Source organism: Ornithorhynchus anatinus, chromosome 4, assembly GCF_004115215.2.
Source record: "Ornithorhynchus anatinus isolate Pmale09 chromosome 4, mOrnAna1.pri.v4, whole genome shotgun sequence".
In the NCBI taxonomy this organism is placed as follows: domain Eukaryota; kingdom Metazoa; phylum Chordata; class Mammalia; order Monotremata; family Ornithorhynchidae; genus Ornithorhynchus; species Ornithorhynchus anatinus.
This window is the reverse complement of record NC_041731.1, coordinates 95,817,627-95,835,249: the sequence shown is the minus strand read 5'-3', so window position 1 is coordinate 95,835,249 and position 17,623 is coordinate 95,817,627. Positions and strand designations below refer to the sequence as shown.

Genomic DNA, 17,623 nt, shown 5'->3' with positions numbered 1-17,623 from the left:
GGGGGGGGACGGACCCGGGTGTCAGAGGGCGGCGGGGCGAGCGGCCGGCAGGGGGCGCGCCCGAGCCCGGCGCGCAGGCGCACTGCTCACCTTGCCGCACTTGACGCACTTGTAGGAGCCGGGCTCCAGCAGCAGGCGCGTGCACAGCAGGCCGCCGCCCCCCCCCGCCCCCTTGGCGGGCGCGCTCTCGTCGGGCCGCGCGTAGATCCCGGCCGCCGCCGCCGCCGCCGCCGCCGCCGCCGCCGGGGGGCGCTCGTACAGCCCGAAGACGCCCGCGGCACCCGTGCCGGCCGCCGCCGTGGCAGCCGCGGCTTTCGCACCCAGCTCCGGCCCGTAGAGCCCCGGGGGCGTCCCGGCCCGCGGCCCCGGGCCCGGCCGGTAGCTCTGCACCAGGTGCCGCAGCTCGGAGCCCGCCAGCCCGCTCCAGGCGTACGGCTTGAAGGCCAGGAAGGGCTGGACCTCGTCCAGGGAAGGACACGCCGACTTCTCCGAAGCTGCGGGGAGGGACGGGGAGGGGAGGCACCGTGTTACTGAGAAAGCATCACGCCCCTAAACGCGACGACGGCCACGGGAAGGATGCCTCCTCACCTCCTCCGGGAGGCCTTCCCGCACCGAGCCCTCCCTCTGCTCTCCCCACCCGGGCGTATTTGCGGATGTCACTGATGACCCCTCTGTTAATGAGGTGGATACACCTATGGGTCTCCTGCTCGATTCCGATGGGGTTGAGGACACCGTGAGCCCGTCGATCGGTTACCGAACTGCCCAGTCCAGGCGCTTAGTCCAGTGCTCTGCACAGAGTAAGCGCTCAGTAAAGACGATTGAATGAATGATGTCCGTCTGCTCTTCCTCCCTCTCCACTCCCCCTCCTCCCTCCCCCTGCTCCTCCTCCCTTCCCCTCTCCACCGCACTTGGGCATATTTAAAGATATCATTGATGACTCTATGAATGAGGTGGATACATCTATAATTCTATTTATCTATTTTGCTGGGACTGATGCCCGTCTGCTCTTCCTCCCTCTCCACTCCCCCTCCTCCCTCCCCCTGCTCCTCCTCCCTTCCCCTCTCCACCGCACTTGGGCATATTTAAAGATATCATTGATGACTCTATGAATGAGGTGGATACATCTATAATTCTATTTATCTATTTTGCTGGGACTGATGCCCGTCTGCTCTTCCTCCCTCTCCACTCCCCCTCCTCCCTCCCCCTGCTCCTCCTCCCTTCCCCTCTCCACCGCACTTGGGCATATTTAAAGATATCATTGATGACTCTATGAATGAGGTGGATACATCTATGATTCTATTTATCTATTTTGCTGGGACTGATGCCCGTCTGCTCTTCCTCCCTCTCCACTCCCCCTCCTCCCTCCCCCTGCTCCTCCTCCCTTCCCCTCTCCACCGCACTTGGGCATATTTGCAGATATCACTGATGACCCCTCTATGAACGAGGTGGAGACATCTATGATTCTGTTTATCTATTTTGCTGGGAATGATGCCCGTCTGCTCTTCCCCCTACTCCTTCCCTCTGCTCTCCCCGCTTCCCCTCCCCACAGCACGTGTGCATATTTGCAGATATCATTGATGACCCCTCTATTAATGAGGTGGAGACATCTATGATTCTATGATTCTCTTCTCTTGATGGGATTGAGGAGACTGTGACCCCGTCCATCTGTTACCGAATTGCCCATTCCAAGCGCTTAGGACAGTGCTCTGCACATAGTAAGCGCTCAGTAAAGACGATTGAATGAATGATGCCCGTCTGCTCTTCCTCCCTCTCCACTCCCCCTCCACCCTCCCTCTGCTCTCCCCCCTTCCCCTCCCCACAGCACGTGTGCATATTTGCAGATATTTATGACCCCTCTATTAATGAGGTGGATACATCTATGGTTCTGTTTATTTTGATGGGATTGATCAGACTGTGAGCCCGTCAATGGGCAGGGATTGTCTCTGTCTGTTGCCGAATTGCCCATTCCAAGTGCTCTGCACATAGTAAGCGCTCAATAAATACTATTGAATGAATGATGCCCGTCTGCTCTTCCTCCCTCTGCTCCTCCTCCCTTCCCCTCTGCACAGCACGTGTGCATATTTGCAGATATCATTTATGACCCCCTCTATTAATGAGGTGGATACATCTATGATTCTGTTTATCTATTTTGCTGGGATTGATGCCCGTCTGCTCTTCCCCCACTCTTCACTTCCCCCTCCTCCCTCCCTCTGCTCTCCCCCCTTCCCCTCTCCACAGCACTTGCGCATATTTGCAGATATTACTTATGACTCTATGAACGAGGTGGTTACATCTATAATTCTATTTATCTATTTTGCTGGGAATGATGCCCGTCTGCTCTTCCCCCCCCCCCCCACACACACACACCCCTCTGCTCTCCCCCCTTCCCCTTCCCACAGCACGTGTGCAAATTTGCAGATATTATTTATGCCTCCTCTATTAGTGAGGTGGATAGATCTATGATTCTATTTATAATAATCATAATGTTGGTATCTGTTAAGCGCTTACACTGTTCTAAGCGCTGGGGTAGATACAGGGGAATCGGGTTGTCCCACATGAGGCTCACAGTCTTAATCCCCATTTTACAGATGAGGGAGCTGAGGCCCAGAGAAGTGAAGTGATTCGCCCACGGTCACACAGCTGACAAGTGGCAGAGCTGGGATTCGAACCCATGACCTCTGGCTCCCAAGCCCGGGCTCTTTCCACTGAGCCGCGCTGCCTCTCAGATCTATGATTCTATTTAATCTATTTTGCTGGGATTGATGCCCGTCTGCTCTTCGCCCCTCTCCACTCTCCCTATTCCCTCCCTCTGCTCTCCCCCCTTCCCCTCCCCACAGCACTTGGGCATATTTGCAGATATTATTTATGATTCCTCTATTAATGAGGTGGATACATCTATGATTCTATTTATTTTGATGGCATTGATGCCTGTCTGCTCTTCCCCTCCCTACAGCACTTGGGCATATTTGCATATATTATTGATGACTCTATTTTATTAATGATGTGGATCTAGCTAGGATTCTATTTATCCTGATGGTTAAAAAAAAATAGTGGCATTTGTTAAGCGCTTACTATGTGCAAAGCACTGTTCTAAGCGCTGGGGGGGGGGGGATACAAGGTGATCAGGTCGTCCCACGTGGGGCTCACAGTCTTCATCCCCATTTTACAGATGAGGGAACTGAGGCCCAGGGAAGGGAAGTGACTTGCCCAAGGTCACTAAATAAGCACAGTGCAGAGGGGAAGGGAGAAGAGCAGATGGGGGGAAGGGGAGAGGAGGAGGAGCAGAGGGAAAGGGGGGTTACATTCCAATTGTCCATTCCAAGCGCTTAGGACAGTGCTCTGCACATAGTAAGTGTTCAAGAAACACGATTGAATGAATGAATAATAATGAGGGCTCCCACACTGAGCCCTCTTTTTCCCTCTGCTCCTCCTCCCCTCCCCATTCGCCCTTCTCCCTCCCTCTGCTCTTTCCCCTTCCCCTCACCACAGCACTTGTGCATATTTATATATATTATTTATGACTATTTTATTGATAATAATAATAATACCATTTGTTACGCGCTTACTATGTGCCAAGCAATGAGGGACTATGTACCAAGCGCTGAGCCCCACGTGGGACAACCTGATCACCTTGTATGCCCCCCAGCGCTTAGAACAATGCACATATTAAGTGCTTAAGAAATACTATTATTATTATTATTATGTGCTTGCTACGGCTGCTGACTTGCCCACTGTGTGACCCCAGCCAAGTCACTCTACTGCTCTGGGCCTCAGTGACTTCCTCCGTAAAATGGGGGTGGGAGGCTACGAGCCTCACGTGGGCCAAAGGATTGGGTCCAACCCTTTATGATGCTTATGATGATGATGCTATTTGTTACATTTGATACAAGACTGTATCTCCCCCAGCGCTTAGAACAGTGCTCGGCACATAGTAAGTGCTAAATAATAATAATGCGGTATTTGTTAAGCGCTTACTTTGTGCAAAGCACTGTTCTAAGCGCTGGGAGGATACCAGGTGATCGGGTTGTCCCGCATGGGGCTCAGTTTTTAAGCCCCATTTTACAAATGAGGTAACTGAGGCCTAGAGAAGTTAAGTGACTGGCCCAAAGTCACACAGCTGGCCAGCGGGGGAGTCGGAATTCGAACCCACGACCTCCGACTCCCAAGCCCAGGCTCCTTCCACTGAGCCATGCTGCTTCTCTAACAGATACCATCATCATTAACAAATGCCATCCTTATAATTATTATTACAAGGTGATCAGGTTGTCCCACGTGGGGCTCACAGTCACCCACTAAACCACGCTGCTTCTCCCCCCAGCGCTTAGTACAGGGCCTCCCACGTAGTACGCGCTTAACAGATACCACTATTATTATGATAAAGTGGCAAACACTGTTCTAAGCAGTGGGGTAGATACAAAAACCGTTCAAAGCGACAGGGAAGGTACAGGGTCATCAGGTGGCCCCACGCCAGACTACCTGTTTTGTGGTCTGTCTCCCCCATTTAATAATAATAATAATGATGATGATGGTGATGGGATTTGTTAAGCGCTTACTATGTGCCAAGCACTGGACTAAGCGCTAAGAGGGGTACAAGGTAATCAGACTGTCCCACATGGGGCTTGCACTCTTCATCCCCATTTTACAGATGAGGGAACTGAGGCCCAGAAAAGTGAAGTGACTTGCCCCAAGGCCACACAGCAGACGAGGGACGGAGACAAGAGACGGGCCCCGGCTCTACCCCCTATGCCATGTTTTGGTATTGAGAAGGGGCATGGTTTAGTGGAAAGAGGACGGGCTTGGGAGTCAGTGGCCATGGGTTCTAATCCTGACCCTGCCACTTTGCTGTGTGACCTTAGGCAAGCCGATTAAATTCTCGGCGCCTCAGTTGCCTCTTCTGTAAAATGACATGCTTATTACCCTATTTATTTTGTTAATGAGGTGTCCGTCCCCTTGATTCTATTTATCGCGATTAAGTTGTCTTGTTTTTGTCCGTCCGTCTCCCCCGATTAGACTGTGAGCCCATCAATGGGCAGGGATTGTCTCTATCTGTTGCCGAACTGTCCAGTCCAAGCGCTTAGTACAGTGCTCCGCACATAGTAAGCGCTCAATAAATACTATCGAATGAATGAATGAATAAAATGAATGAAGACTGGAGCCCCACGTGGCACAACCTGATGACCTTGTATCTACCCCAGTGCTTAGAACAGTGCTTGGCACGTAGTAAGCGCTTAACAAATACCATCATTAATTAATTAAGCGCTTACTATGTGTCAAGCACTGTTCTAAGCCCTGGAGTAGAAGCAAGCGCTGGGGCAGATATGAGGTCATCAAGTTGTCCCACGTGGGGCTCACGGTCTTTAATCCCCATTTTCCAGATGAGGAAACTGCGGCCCAGGGAAGTGAAATGACTTGCCCAAGGTCACACAGCAGACAAATGGCGAAGCTGAGATTAGAACCCAGGTCCTTCTGACCTTGGGCAAGTCACTTCACTTCCCTGGGCCTCAGTGACCGCATCTGGAAAATGGGGATTAAGAGTGCGAGCCCCACGTGGGACAACCTGATCACCTTGTATCTACCCCAGGGCTTGGAAGGCAGACAAGTGGCAGAGTCGGGATTAGAACCCATGACCGTCTGTCTCCCAGGCTCTTGCCACTAGGCCACGCTGCTGCTCGAGGCAGGAGGAGGGCCACATTCGCCCAAATCCTTGCCCCTTGGGCCACCTCCCCGCCCCACCCTGATTGCCCTCTGGGCATCTCCTGGGTCTTAAGAGGGTCCAAGGGGGGTGAGGGCACAGGCAAGGGTACCCTGCCCACCGGGGATGGAGCCCACCTGAGGCGAGGCCCACAAGGAATAATAATAATAATAATAATTGTAAATTGTAATACTTCTTACGTGCAAAGCACTGTGCTAAGAGCTGGGGGAAGCCCAAATTACCTTGGACACAGTCCCCGTCTCATATAGGGCTCACACTCTGAAAGACCCCAGGCTTGGGCGTCAGAGGGTGTGGGTTCATTCATTCAAATGTATTTATTGAGCGTTTACTATGTGCAGAGCACTGTATTAAGGGTCCTAATTCCGACTCCGCCACTTGTCAGCTGTGTGACCTTGGGCAAGTCATTTCACTCCCCGGTGCCTCAGTTCCCTCATCTGTGAAATGGGGAACAAGACCGCGAGGCCCAGGTGGGACAGGGACGGCGTCCACCCTGATTAGCTTGTACACAGAGAGGCAGCGTGGCTCAGTGGAAAGAGCACGGCCTGAGGAGTCAGAGGTCATGGGTTCGAATCCCGGCTCCGCCGCTTGTCAGCTGTGTGACCTTGGGTAAGTCACCTAACTTCTCTGGGCCTCAGTTCCCTCACCTGGAAAATGGGGATGTAGACTGTGAGCCTCACGTGGGACGACCTGATTACCCTGTATCTACCCCAGCGCTTAGAATAGTGCTCGGCACATAGTAAGCGCTTAACAAATACCAACATTATTATTATTATTATTATTATTATTAATTATCCAACAACAGGGGCAGGGAAGGTGGCGGTTCGGCGATGAAGAGGAAAATTCAGCCTCTGGACAGCGCTCTCCGGCCGGATCGCTCAACCGCAGGACAAACGTTGGGGTTGGGGGGCTTAATTCAAGTCCTGAACGAGCAGTCTATAATGAATATTAATAATAATTAATAATCAAGCTATTTGCTAAGCGCTTACTATGTGCCAGGCACTGTACTAAGCGCAGCAGAGTCGCCTAGTGGAAAGGGCACATGCCTGGGAGGCGGAGGACCTGGGTTCTAATCCCCGTTCCCACACCTGTCTGCCACAGTTAAGCGCTTACTCTGTGCAGAGCACTGTTCTAAGCGCTGGGGGAGATACAGGGTCATCAGGTTGTCCCTCGTGAGGCTCGCAGTCTTCATCCCCATTTTACAGATGAGGGAACTGAGGCACAGAGAAGTGAAGGGACTTGACCCCAGTCACACAACTGACATGTGGCAGAGCCGGAATTCGAACCCATGACCTCTGACTCCCAAGCCTGGGCTCTTTCCACTGAGCCACGCTGCTTCTCTGGGCTATGTGACCTTGGGTAAGTCACTTCACTTCTCTGTGCCTCAGTTTCTGCAGGTATAAAATGGGAGTAAAAAGCGAGAGCCCCCATGTGGGACACGGACTCTGTCCAATCTAACTAGCTTGTATCAAGCCTAGCGCTTAATAAAGTGCCTGGCACATAGTAGACGCTTAACAAATTCTTCTTTAAAAAAACCCTGATTATCTTGTATCTATCCCAGCGTTTAGTACAGTGCCTGGCACAAAGTAAGCGCTTAACAAATACCATTTTAAAAAGCCACTCTATTTTGTATCCACCCCAGCGCTTAGTACAGTGCCTGGCACAAAGTAAGCACTTAGACACTATTTTAAAAAAAAAAAACCACCCTGATTATCTTGTATGTTACCCCAGCACTTAGTACAGTGCCTGGCACACAGTAAGCGCCTAAGACATACTATTAAAAAAAAACCCTGATTATTTTGTATACCCCCCCCCCAGTGCTTAGTATAGTGCCAGTCACAAAGTAAGTGCTTAACAGATACTATTTAAAAAAACAAAACACCTTATTATCTTGAATCTACCGGTGCTTAGTACAGTGCCTCGCACAAAGTAAGCGCTAAGCAAATACTACTTTTTTTAAAAAAAACCCTGATTATCTTGTATTCACCCCAGCGCTTAGTACAGTGCCAGACACATAGTAAGCGCTTAACAGGTACTATTTAAAAAAAACACGTTTATTATCTGGTATCTACCCCAGCGCTTAGTACAGTGCCTGGCACAAAGTAAGCGTTTAAGAAATACCATTTAAAAAAAAAAACAATCGACTGGACAACAAAGGGGGGGAGAGAAGGAATCCCTGGTCCGAGGCTGGGGATGGAGGGGACGGAGCCAGGAGCATTTGTTCATTCATTCATTCAATAGTATTTATTGAGCGCTTACTATGTGCAGAGCACTGTACTAAGCGCTTGGAAGGGACAAGTCGGTAACAGAGACAGCCCCTGCCCTTGGACGAGAAGCAGCGTGGCTCAGTGGAAAGAGCACGGACTTTGGAGTCAGAGGTCATGGGTTCGAATCCCAGCTCTGCCACTTGTCAGCCGTGTGACTGTGGGCGAGTCAGTTCACTTCTCGGTGCCTCAGTTCCCTCATCTGTAAAATGGGGATGAAGACCGGGAGCCCCACGTGGGACAACCTGATTCCCCTGTGTCTACCCCAGCGCTTAGAACAGTGCTCGGCACATAGTAAGCGCTTAACAAATACCATCGTTATTATTAATTGGGGGAGACAGACAAGAACAATGGCAATAAGTAGAATTTAGCCCATCACCCGGGTACTTTATCAGGGGGCGAAACCTCCATTATAACACAGGGATAATAATAATGATAATAAAACTCAGAAACTCGGCTTTCCCTAAAAAAGCTTCTCCTGGAAACCTCCCGGGGCAACGAGATGGACGATCGGAAGCAGCACGGCCCAGTGGCTATGGCCTGGGAGTCAAAAGGTCATGGGTTCTAATCGCGGACTCCGCCGCTTGTCTGCTGTGTGTGACCTTAGGCAAGTCACTTCCCTTCTCTGTGCCTCAATTTCCTCATCTGAAATAGGGGGATGAAGACTGTGAGCCCCACGTGGGATAGGGACTGCGTCCCACCCGATTTGCCTGTTGCCAACCAGCGCTTAGTACAGCGCCTGACGTAGTAGGCGCTGAACAAATACCATCATGATTATTATTATCAGAGGGAGGGGCGGGAAGAGAGGGGAGGAGGAGGGGGAAGGAGCCTGTTGTTGGGGTGGGATTGTCTCTATCTCTGGCCGAATTGTCCTTTCCAAGCGCTCAGTACAGTGCTCTGCACACAGTAAACGCTCAATAAATGCACTTGACAAGCCCGTCAAAGGGCAGGGACTGTATCTGTTACCGATTTGTCCTTTCCAAGCGCTTAGTACAGTGCTCTGCACATAGTAAGCGCTCAATAAATACTATCGAATGAATGAACTGACTGACCGTTCCCCGCCCGAGGCCCTTACCGGGACAGGGACACGAAATAATAATAATGGTATTTGTTAAGCGCTTACTATGTGCCGAGCACTGTTCTAAGCACTGGGGTGTATACGAGGTCAACAGGGTGTCCCACCTGAGGCTCACAGTCTCGATCTCCATTTTACAGATGAGGGAACTGAGGCCCAGGGAAGGGAAGTGACTTACCCAAGGTCACAAAGCGGGTAAGTGGCGGAGGCGGGATTAGAACCCACGACCTCTGAATCCCAAGCCACTAGGCCATGATTTTCTCCTCTCCCTTTTCTGTCTGGGGCTGGGCATGAAGTGGGCGCCGGGACTCCGGGGTCCTCTCGCTTCCCGCCCCTTCCCCCCAATCCCATTCCCAGCACGGGTTTGGAAAGGGGCGCAGAGGGCTTCGCCCAAGGTGCTTTCATCGCAAACCCTTCGATTGCAGAGAAGCATCGTGGCTTGGTGGAAAAAACCCGAGCTGGGGATTCAGAGGACCTGGGTTCTAATCCCTGCTCAGCCGCTTATCAGCTGTGCGACCTTGGGCGAGTCCCTTCTTTATGCCTCAGTTCCCTCATCTGGAAAATGGGGATGAAGACTGTGAGCCCCACGTGGACAACCTGATGACCTCGTATCTACCCCAGCGTTTAGAACAGTGCTTAGACTGTAAGCCCGTCAATGGGCAGGGACCGTCTCTTATCTGTTGCCGATTTGTCCATTCCAAGCGCTCAGTACAGTGCTCTGCACATAGTAAGCGCTCAATAGATACTATTGAATGAATGCTTGTGTCTACCCGAGTTCTTAGAACAGTACCTGGAACATAGTAAGCGTTTAACAAATGCCATCATTATTATTCATTATTATTGCTGTTAATAATAATGGGGATTGAGATTGAGAGCCCCACGTGGGACAGGGTCTGCGTCCAACCCGATTTGCTTGTATCCATCCCAGCGCTTAGTACGCTGCCTGGCACATAGTAAGCGCTCACCAAATACCATCCTTATTGTTAATTATTGTTAATAATAATGGGGATTGAGACCGTGAGCCCCACGTGGGACAGGGACTGCGTCCAACCCGATTTGCTTGTATCCATCCCAGCGCTTAGTACGCTGCCTGGCACATAGTAAGCGCTCACCAAATACCATCCATATTGTTAATTATTGTTAATAATAATGGGGATTGAGACCGTGAGGCCCAAGTGGGACAGGGACTGCGTCCAACTCGATTTGCCTGTATCCACCCCAGCGCTTAGTACAGGGCCTGCCACGTAGTAAGCGCTTAACAAATACCATCCTTACTGTTAATTATTGTTAATAATAATGGGGATTGAGACCGTGAGCCCCACGTGGGACAGGGACTGCGTCCAACTCATCCCAGCGCTTAGTACAGGGCCTGCCACGTAGTAAGCGCTTAACAAATACCATCCTTATGACTATTAATCCCAAACCGGGCCAAACAAGCTCCCGCAAACACCCCGGCGAGGGGGCTCTGGGGACCTCAGCCAGAACTGTACTTTGCAAGCGCTTAGTACAGCAGTGAGCGCTCAGTAAATAGGAGTGAACGAGTACCTGGAGATGCCGACGGGGAGGGGGGTCTCCAGAAATCCTCCAGCTCGGAGGCTCGGTCGCAGACACTGCCGTCGCAGACACTGCCCTGGCAGCTGGCGGGGGAGGTCGAGACGCCGTCGGGGGTCTCTCTCAGGAGGGTCTCGGGGGAGAAACGACTCGGGGGCTGCGGCCACCGTCCGTCCCGGCTCGGCCCCGGGGGCATCTGGCCGTCTGCGCCCGGGCACAGGACAGGGGAAATTGGGGCTCAGGTCAGGCCGGGACAGGACTGGCCAAGCCCAGGACGGGCCAAGCCCGGGACGGGACAAGCCAGGGACAGGCCGAGCCCCGGACAGAACTGGCCAAATCCAGGACGGGACAAGCCCGGGACAAGCCAAGCCCGGGACGGGACAGGTCAAGCCCAGGAAAGGCCAGGTCCGGGACAAGCCAAGCCCCGGACAGGACAGGTCAAGCTCAGGACAGTTTAAGCCGGGGACAAGCCAAGCCAGGGACAAGCCAAGCCCCGGACAGGTCAGGTCAAGCCCAGGAAAGGCCAGGTCCGGGAAAAGCCAAGCTCCGGACAGGACAGGTCAAACTCAGGACAGTTTAAGCCGGGGACAAGCCAAGGACAAGCCAAGCCCCAGACAGGTCAAGCCCAGGACAGGATATGTCCGGGACAAGCTAAGCCCGGGACAGGACAGGTCAAGCCCAGGGCAGGACAAGCCGGGGACAGGCCAAGCACCGGACGGAACTGGCCAAATCCAGGACGGGCCAAGCCCGGGACAAGCCAAGAGCGAGACAGGACAGGTCAAGCCCAGGAAAGGCCAGGTCCGGGACAAGCCAAGCCCCGAACAGGACAGGCCAAGCCCAGGACAGTTTAAGCCGGAGACAAGCCAAGCCAGGGACAGGCCAAGCCCCGGACAGGACAGGTCAAACCCGGGACAAGCCAAGCCCAGGACAAGCCAGGGACAGGCCATGCCCCAGACAGACCAAGCCCGGGACAAGCCAAGTCCCGGACAGGACAAGCCGGGCACAAGCCCAGCCCGGGACAGAACAGGTCAAGCACAGGAAAGGCCAGGTCCGGGACAAGCCAAGTCCCGGACAGGACAGGTCAAGCCCAGGACAGGACAAGCCGGGGACAAACCAAGTCAGGGACAAGCCAAGCCCCGGCCAGGACAGCTCAAACCCAGGACAGGTCAAGCCCGGGACAAGCCAAGCCCAGGACAAGGCAGGGACAAGGCAAGCCCCGGACAGGACAAGCCCCGGACAGGACAGTCCAAGCCCAGGACAGCCCGAACCCAGGCCAAGGGGGTCAGGGGGGGCCTCCCAACACCTCCTCCGGAGCCGGGATTTCCAGGGGACATGGGGGGAGGGGTCCCCCTCTGTCCCGTAAGCCCGTCGTGGACGGGGACGGTCCCTCTTCACCGCCGTAATGTACTTTCGGGGCGCTTAGCGCGGTGCTCTGCATCCAGTGGGCGCTCAATAAATACCACCGAATGAAGAAAGCGGGGGCGCCGAGCCGGCCGAGGGACGGGTGGAAAGATCTTCCCAAAGTTTGGATAGCTTTCCTGGGAAAACGCGCAATTCGGCAGACCCGTTAGAGGGACCCCCCGTCCGGAGGGGGAGAGGGGGAAATGGGTCTGGGGGCGGCCAAAAAGGCAAAGAGAAAACCTGCCCAGCTGGGGCCCGGACTGCGGAAAGTCTTTTGGGGGGGGGGGAGGGATTGGAGGGGAAGGGAGATCCGCTGCCCCCCACCCCCGCGTCCCCCCTCCCCCCGGATGGACCCCCGCACCTGGATGGATGCGCGCCAGCACCGCAGGGTCCGACCTCAGGGCGTAATCCCGGTCCGGGGAGCGGGGCTGGTGATAGCTGTGAGCCTTCTTGCTTTTGACCAGGAAAGACCTCGGCATGGTGCTCCCGCCGCCTGGGTTCTACGGCTCCCGTCTAAGGGGGGTGGAGGTGGGGGGTCCTGGGAGCAGCCCCTGTTCTCAGCCAGGACCGGCCCGGGGGACACAAGGACCTGCCAAGGAAGAGGGCGGGAGAGGGGCCGGCTAGGAAATCTGCCAGGGGAGAGGGGAAGGGGCAAGGGGAGGGGGGTGGGGGTGGGGCAGGGGGAGGGGCAGGGGCAGGGGAGGGGCTTGCTCCGCTCACCAGGTGGCTCACACAGGTGCGGGAGCCGTCGCCCCGAGCACAGCCATAAAGCCAGGCCCCGGGCGTCTGCATGGGTAGTTGGGTGGGTGGGCAGTTGGGTGGGTGGGTAGTTGGGTGGGTAGTTGGGTGGGTAGGTGGGTGGGGGGGCTACAGCCGCCTCCCTCGGACTCCCTCTTGGGTAGGGATGGTCTCCCTGTTGCCGACTTGTCCTCTCCAAGCGTTTAGTACAGTGCTCTGCACCCAGTAAGCTCTCCATAAACACCACTAAATGAATGAATGAATCTCCCCCCTTTCCCCTCCCGGCAGTCCCGCACCTTCCTCCGACCCCGGCTGGACCCTCATTACTTCTGTCGTATTTATTAAGCCCTTAATGTGTGCAGAGCACTGTACCGAGCGCTTGGAGAGGGCAATTAATAATAATAATAATAATAATGGTGGCATCTGTTAAGCGCTTACTATGTGCAAAGCACTGTTCTAAGGGCCGGGGTTGATACAAGATTCAGAGACAATCCCTATCCAACAACGAGGTAGCAGTCTAGAAGCGGGGAGACGGATAACAGTGCTATGGAGGCCTGTCTACTTTTTGTTTTGTTTTGTTTTGTTTTGTTTTGTTTTGTTTTGTTTTGTTTTGTTTTGTTTTGTTTTGCTGTCTGTCTCCCCCCTTCTAGACTGTGAAACCGTTGTTGGGTAGGGATTGTCTCTGTTGCCGAATTGTCCTTTCCAAGCGCTTAGGACAGTGCTCTGCACCCAGTAAGCGCTCTATAAACACCACTGAATAAATGAAAACAAAACAGGTACAAGTAAACGGGCATCAACATAAATAGAATTATAGAAATAGACACATCGTTAATAAAATGAAGGGAATAATAAATATGTACAAATATACACCAGTGCGGTGGGGCGGGGAGGGGGGTGGAGCAGAGGGAGGAAATTGGGGCGATGGGGAGGAGAGGAGGAGCAGAGGAAAAGGGGGGGCTCAGTCCGGGAAGGCCTCTGGGAGGACCCAGGCCGCCCTCATCGTCCGTTGTTGTCTGTCTCCCCCGCTTCTAGACTGTGAGCCCGTTGTTGGGTAGGGATTGTCTCTATCTAGTGTCTTTTCCAAGCGCTTAGTACAGTGCTCTGCACACAGCAAGCGCTCCATAAATACGATTGAGTGAATGAATTAATGGAAGACGCCCCCCCACCCTGGGCCACTGTAGGGCGAGCGGGGGCCCGGATGGCCGGATGGATGGCCGGAGGGGCGGCAGAGGCGGTGGGCAGAAGAGGGGGTCCCAACAGAGGGGGGGTCCCACCTCCCCCAGGTCATTTGGAAATCAAAGAACCCCCCCCCCCCATCCATATCCGCTTAGGACCCTCCGGCTGGGAGGGAGGGGGCTGGGGTCCGGCCTGGGGAAGGACAGGGTGAGCCCCTCGTTGGGTAGGGATTATCTCTATCTGTTGCCAAATTGTACTTTCCAAGCGCCTAGTACAGTGCTCTGCACACAGTAAGCGCTCAATAAATACAATGAATGAATGACAGGGGGTAGGGGGCTTCGAGTCCCTCCCCCCCCCCCCGCCCCCGGTTAGCCCCCCATCAGCTCGTTGTGGACACAAGGAACGTGGCGACCGTCTCCGGGACATTGTCCTCTTCAGAGGGTTTAGTACAGGGTGCTACACCCAGGAAGCGCTCAGTAAATAACGAGATAATGATGGGCAGTACACTGCGGCCCGACCTGGGGGGGCAGCCAGACAGTCCAGCCCGGACAGAACAGGACAGGATATTCATTCATTCATTCAATGGTATTTATTGGGCGCTTACTTTGTGCCAAGCACTGTACTAAGCGCTTGGAAAATACAATTCGGCAACAGATAGAGACAATCCCTCGGGCAAGGCCGGGGGTGGACACTATGGGGGGAGGGTGGAAGGAGGCAAGGGGTGGGCAAGGCTCGATGGGGGGTCGGGGGAGGAGGGGGAGGGAGACCGTCTGACTCTCTTAAAACGAATCCAGATCCGGGTTAATTGCAATAATAATAATAATAATAAAAATGATGATGGCATTTGTTAAGTGCTTACTGTGTCCCAAGCACTGTTCTAAGCACTAGGGGAGATATAAAGTAATCAGGTTGTCCCACATGGGGCTCACATTCTTAATCCCCATTTTCCAGATGAGGTAAGGGAGACACAGAGAAGTGACTTGCCCAAAGTCACACAGCTTGACAAGTGGAGGATAAGGATTAGAACTCATGACCTCTGATTCCTAGGCCCGGGCTCTTTCCACTGAGCCACGGTCCTTGCCCTGATTTTGGGGGGGGGGGGGGGTCTGTGTGTATGTGTTGTGGAGGACGAAGCGGAGAGAGTAAGTAATAATAAATATTTTTAAATGGTATTTGTAAAGCGCTTACTATGTGCCAGGCACTGTTCTAAGCGCTGAGGTAGATACAGCCCCTGCGGGCCATGCAACCCGATTTGCTCGTATCTACCCCAGCGCTTAGTACAGTGCCTGGCACATAGTAAGCGCGTTACAAATACCATAACTAGCATTGTTATTATTATACAGGGTAATCAGATTGCCCCACGTGGGGCTCGCAGTTGTAACCCCCATTTTCCAGATGAGGTCACTGAGGCCCAGAGAAGTGAAGCGGCTTGTCTCGGGTCACACAGCTGACAAGTGGAGGAGCCGGGATTAGAACCCAGGTCCTCTGCCTCCCAAGTCCGGGCTCTTGCCACTAAGCCAACTGCTTCTCTAAGTGAACTTTATCTTTAAGCGATCTTTAAACCCCAGAGACGTAGATCTCCAGTCCATTGGCCCCTCGGAAATAATCATCATAATAATTATTATTATGGTATTTGTTAAGCGCTTACTATGTGCCAGGCACTGAACTAAGTGCTGGGATGGAAACCAAGGAAGCGAGGTTGGACACAGTCCCTGTCCCACGTGGGGTTGACAGTCTCAATCCCCATTTTCCAGCTGAGGGAACTGAGGCACAGAGAAGTGAAGTGACTTGTCCAAGGTCACACTGCAGACAAGTGGCAGAGCCTGGAATTTATTCATTCATTCAATAGTATGGAATGAGGGCCTGGAGTGAGGAGGGAGATTCCCGACGGGGGTCAGGGGATTTGGGCGAGGGAGTGGGACCCAGTCCACATGTCCTAGCCAAGGAAACGACGACCCCTCCTCCCCCTGGTCATCCAGAGCTTGTCCGTTGATCCCGGGGATAATAATCTGGAGGTCCAGGACCGGCCCCAGCCCTGTCCATCCCCCCCGGGGAGGGGTCAGAGGGCACGCAGGGCCTCAGAGGGTCTTCAGCATCGCAACCCCAGGACCGGATCCCCCCGGCCCCTCCTCGGACGGGTCAGTGGTCAGCCCCGGCCCCGAGGTGACCCAGCGGAAAAGCTCCACGGCGTGGGACAGGGATGGTGACCGACCCCATTTGCTTGTCTCCACCCCAGCGCTCAGTACGGCGCCTGCCACATAGGAAACGCTTTACGAATAGCAGAATGATTATAACGATGATGATATTAGCCGGATGTAGGAAAGGGGATCCAGCCGCGGGAAAGCCAACCCTGCAGGCCGCGGCGGTGGGAAGATGTGTGGCCGGCCCACCTGGCTTCGGCTGAGCCTTGAGGAGGAGGAGGAGGAAGAGGTAGAAGAGGAGGAAGAGGAGGAGGAGGAAGAGGAGGCCCGAGCAGGGCTGATCAAGGCCCCGCAGCCTCTTCCACCTCCGTCACCCCCGGCCCTGCGGTGACCCCGCATCTCTGCAAAGTTTCTCCCCCTGCCCCCCACCCCAGCCCCCCTCCCTGGACGAGGACCCTTCCCCGAGCCCTGGCCTGTCCACTTGTTTGGTTTTCTGTCTCCCCCATTTAGACTGTGAGCCCGTTGTTGGGCAGGGATTATCTCTATCTGCTGCCGCATTGTACTTTCCGAGCGCTTAGTACAGTGCCCTGCACACAGTAAGCGCTCAATAAATACGACTGAATGAAGAAATGTCCCGTCCTGTCCGGGCTGGGCCGGCTGGCTGCCCTCTCTTGTGGCGCTGGGAAGGGGAGCAGCGTGGCCTAGTGGCTAGAGCCCGGGCCTGGGAGGCAGAAGGATCGGGGTTCTAATCCCGCTCCGCCACTTGTCGGTCGTGTGACTTTAGGCAAGTCACTTCACCAGCGCTTATTTAGTACAGTGCCTGGCATATAGTACGCGTTTAACAAATACCATAATTATTATGATGATGATTATTATTCTCTGGGCCTCAGTGCCCTCGTCTGGAAAATGGGGATTGAGACCGGGAGCCCTGGGAGGACAGGGACTGCATCCAATTTACTCGTATCCACCCCGACGCTTAGTACAGTGCCTGGCACAGAGGAAGCGCTTAACAAATGCCATGAAGATGATCTGCGCGGGGTCTGGAGGGTCCCTCGGACCTCCCCACCCCGGGTCCCGGCTGCAGATCCCGGCCCTCGGACTCTTGGGTCCGCCGGGGCCGGCTGCAGGTCCCTCTCAGGCCTCCGGACAGCTGGTGGGAAAGACGAGACCCCCTCCGCCTCCTGGGGTCCCCCGACCTCCAACCCCGGCCCCCCAAACCCCCTCCCCACCTCCCTGGAAGAAGAGGGAGGGGATGGAGTGCAGAGGAGACCACCCTCCCCTTCCCAGCCGTGCCCCCCGACCCCCTTCCTTACCCTGGGTCAGGGTCAGGGTTCCTCTCCTCTCCTCCAGCTTGAACCCCCTTTCCCCCCGGCCGCCCTGGGCTGTCTGGAGGAACGGACTGCTCTCTTGGGCTGCTTATTTTTTTTTTCAGCTCCTTTTCAGCTCAGCCCCCAAAACCACAACTCCACTTCCTGAGTAACGGGTTAGTTAGGGAGCCGCGATGGCCCAGACAGCTCTGAGACGCCCCTCCTCCCCGCCCCCCCCAAAAAAAACCCCACCATCTCTT

General features: G+C 54.3%; 1 protein-coding gene across 1 annotated transcript in view; it reads right to left on the bottom strand.

Annotated features, from left to right (window-relative positions):
• GFI1 (growth factor independent 1 transcriptional repressor) overlaps positions 1-17,455 on the bottom strand; it is a 30,858-nt gene extending 13,403 nt beyond the window's left edge. The window contains exons 1-4 of the mRNA XM_029061932.1: positions 17,370-17,455; positions 12,363-12,590; positions 10,595-10,804; positions 91-494 (exon numbers count right to left, since the gene is read on the bottom strand). Coding sequence (XP_028917765.1) covers positions 91-494; positions 10,595-10,804; positions 12,363-12,480 — 732 coding nt within the window. The 5' untranslated portion in view covers positions 12,481-12,590; positions 17,370-17,455. The remainder of the gene's footprint in view (positions 1-90; positions 495-10,594; positions 10,805-12,362; positions 12,591-17,369) is intronic.
• Positions 17,456-17,623: the final 168 nt, after the last annotated feature.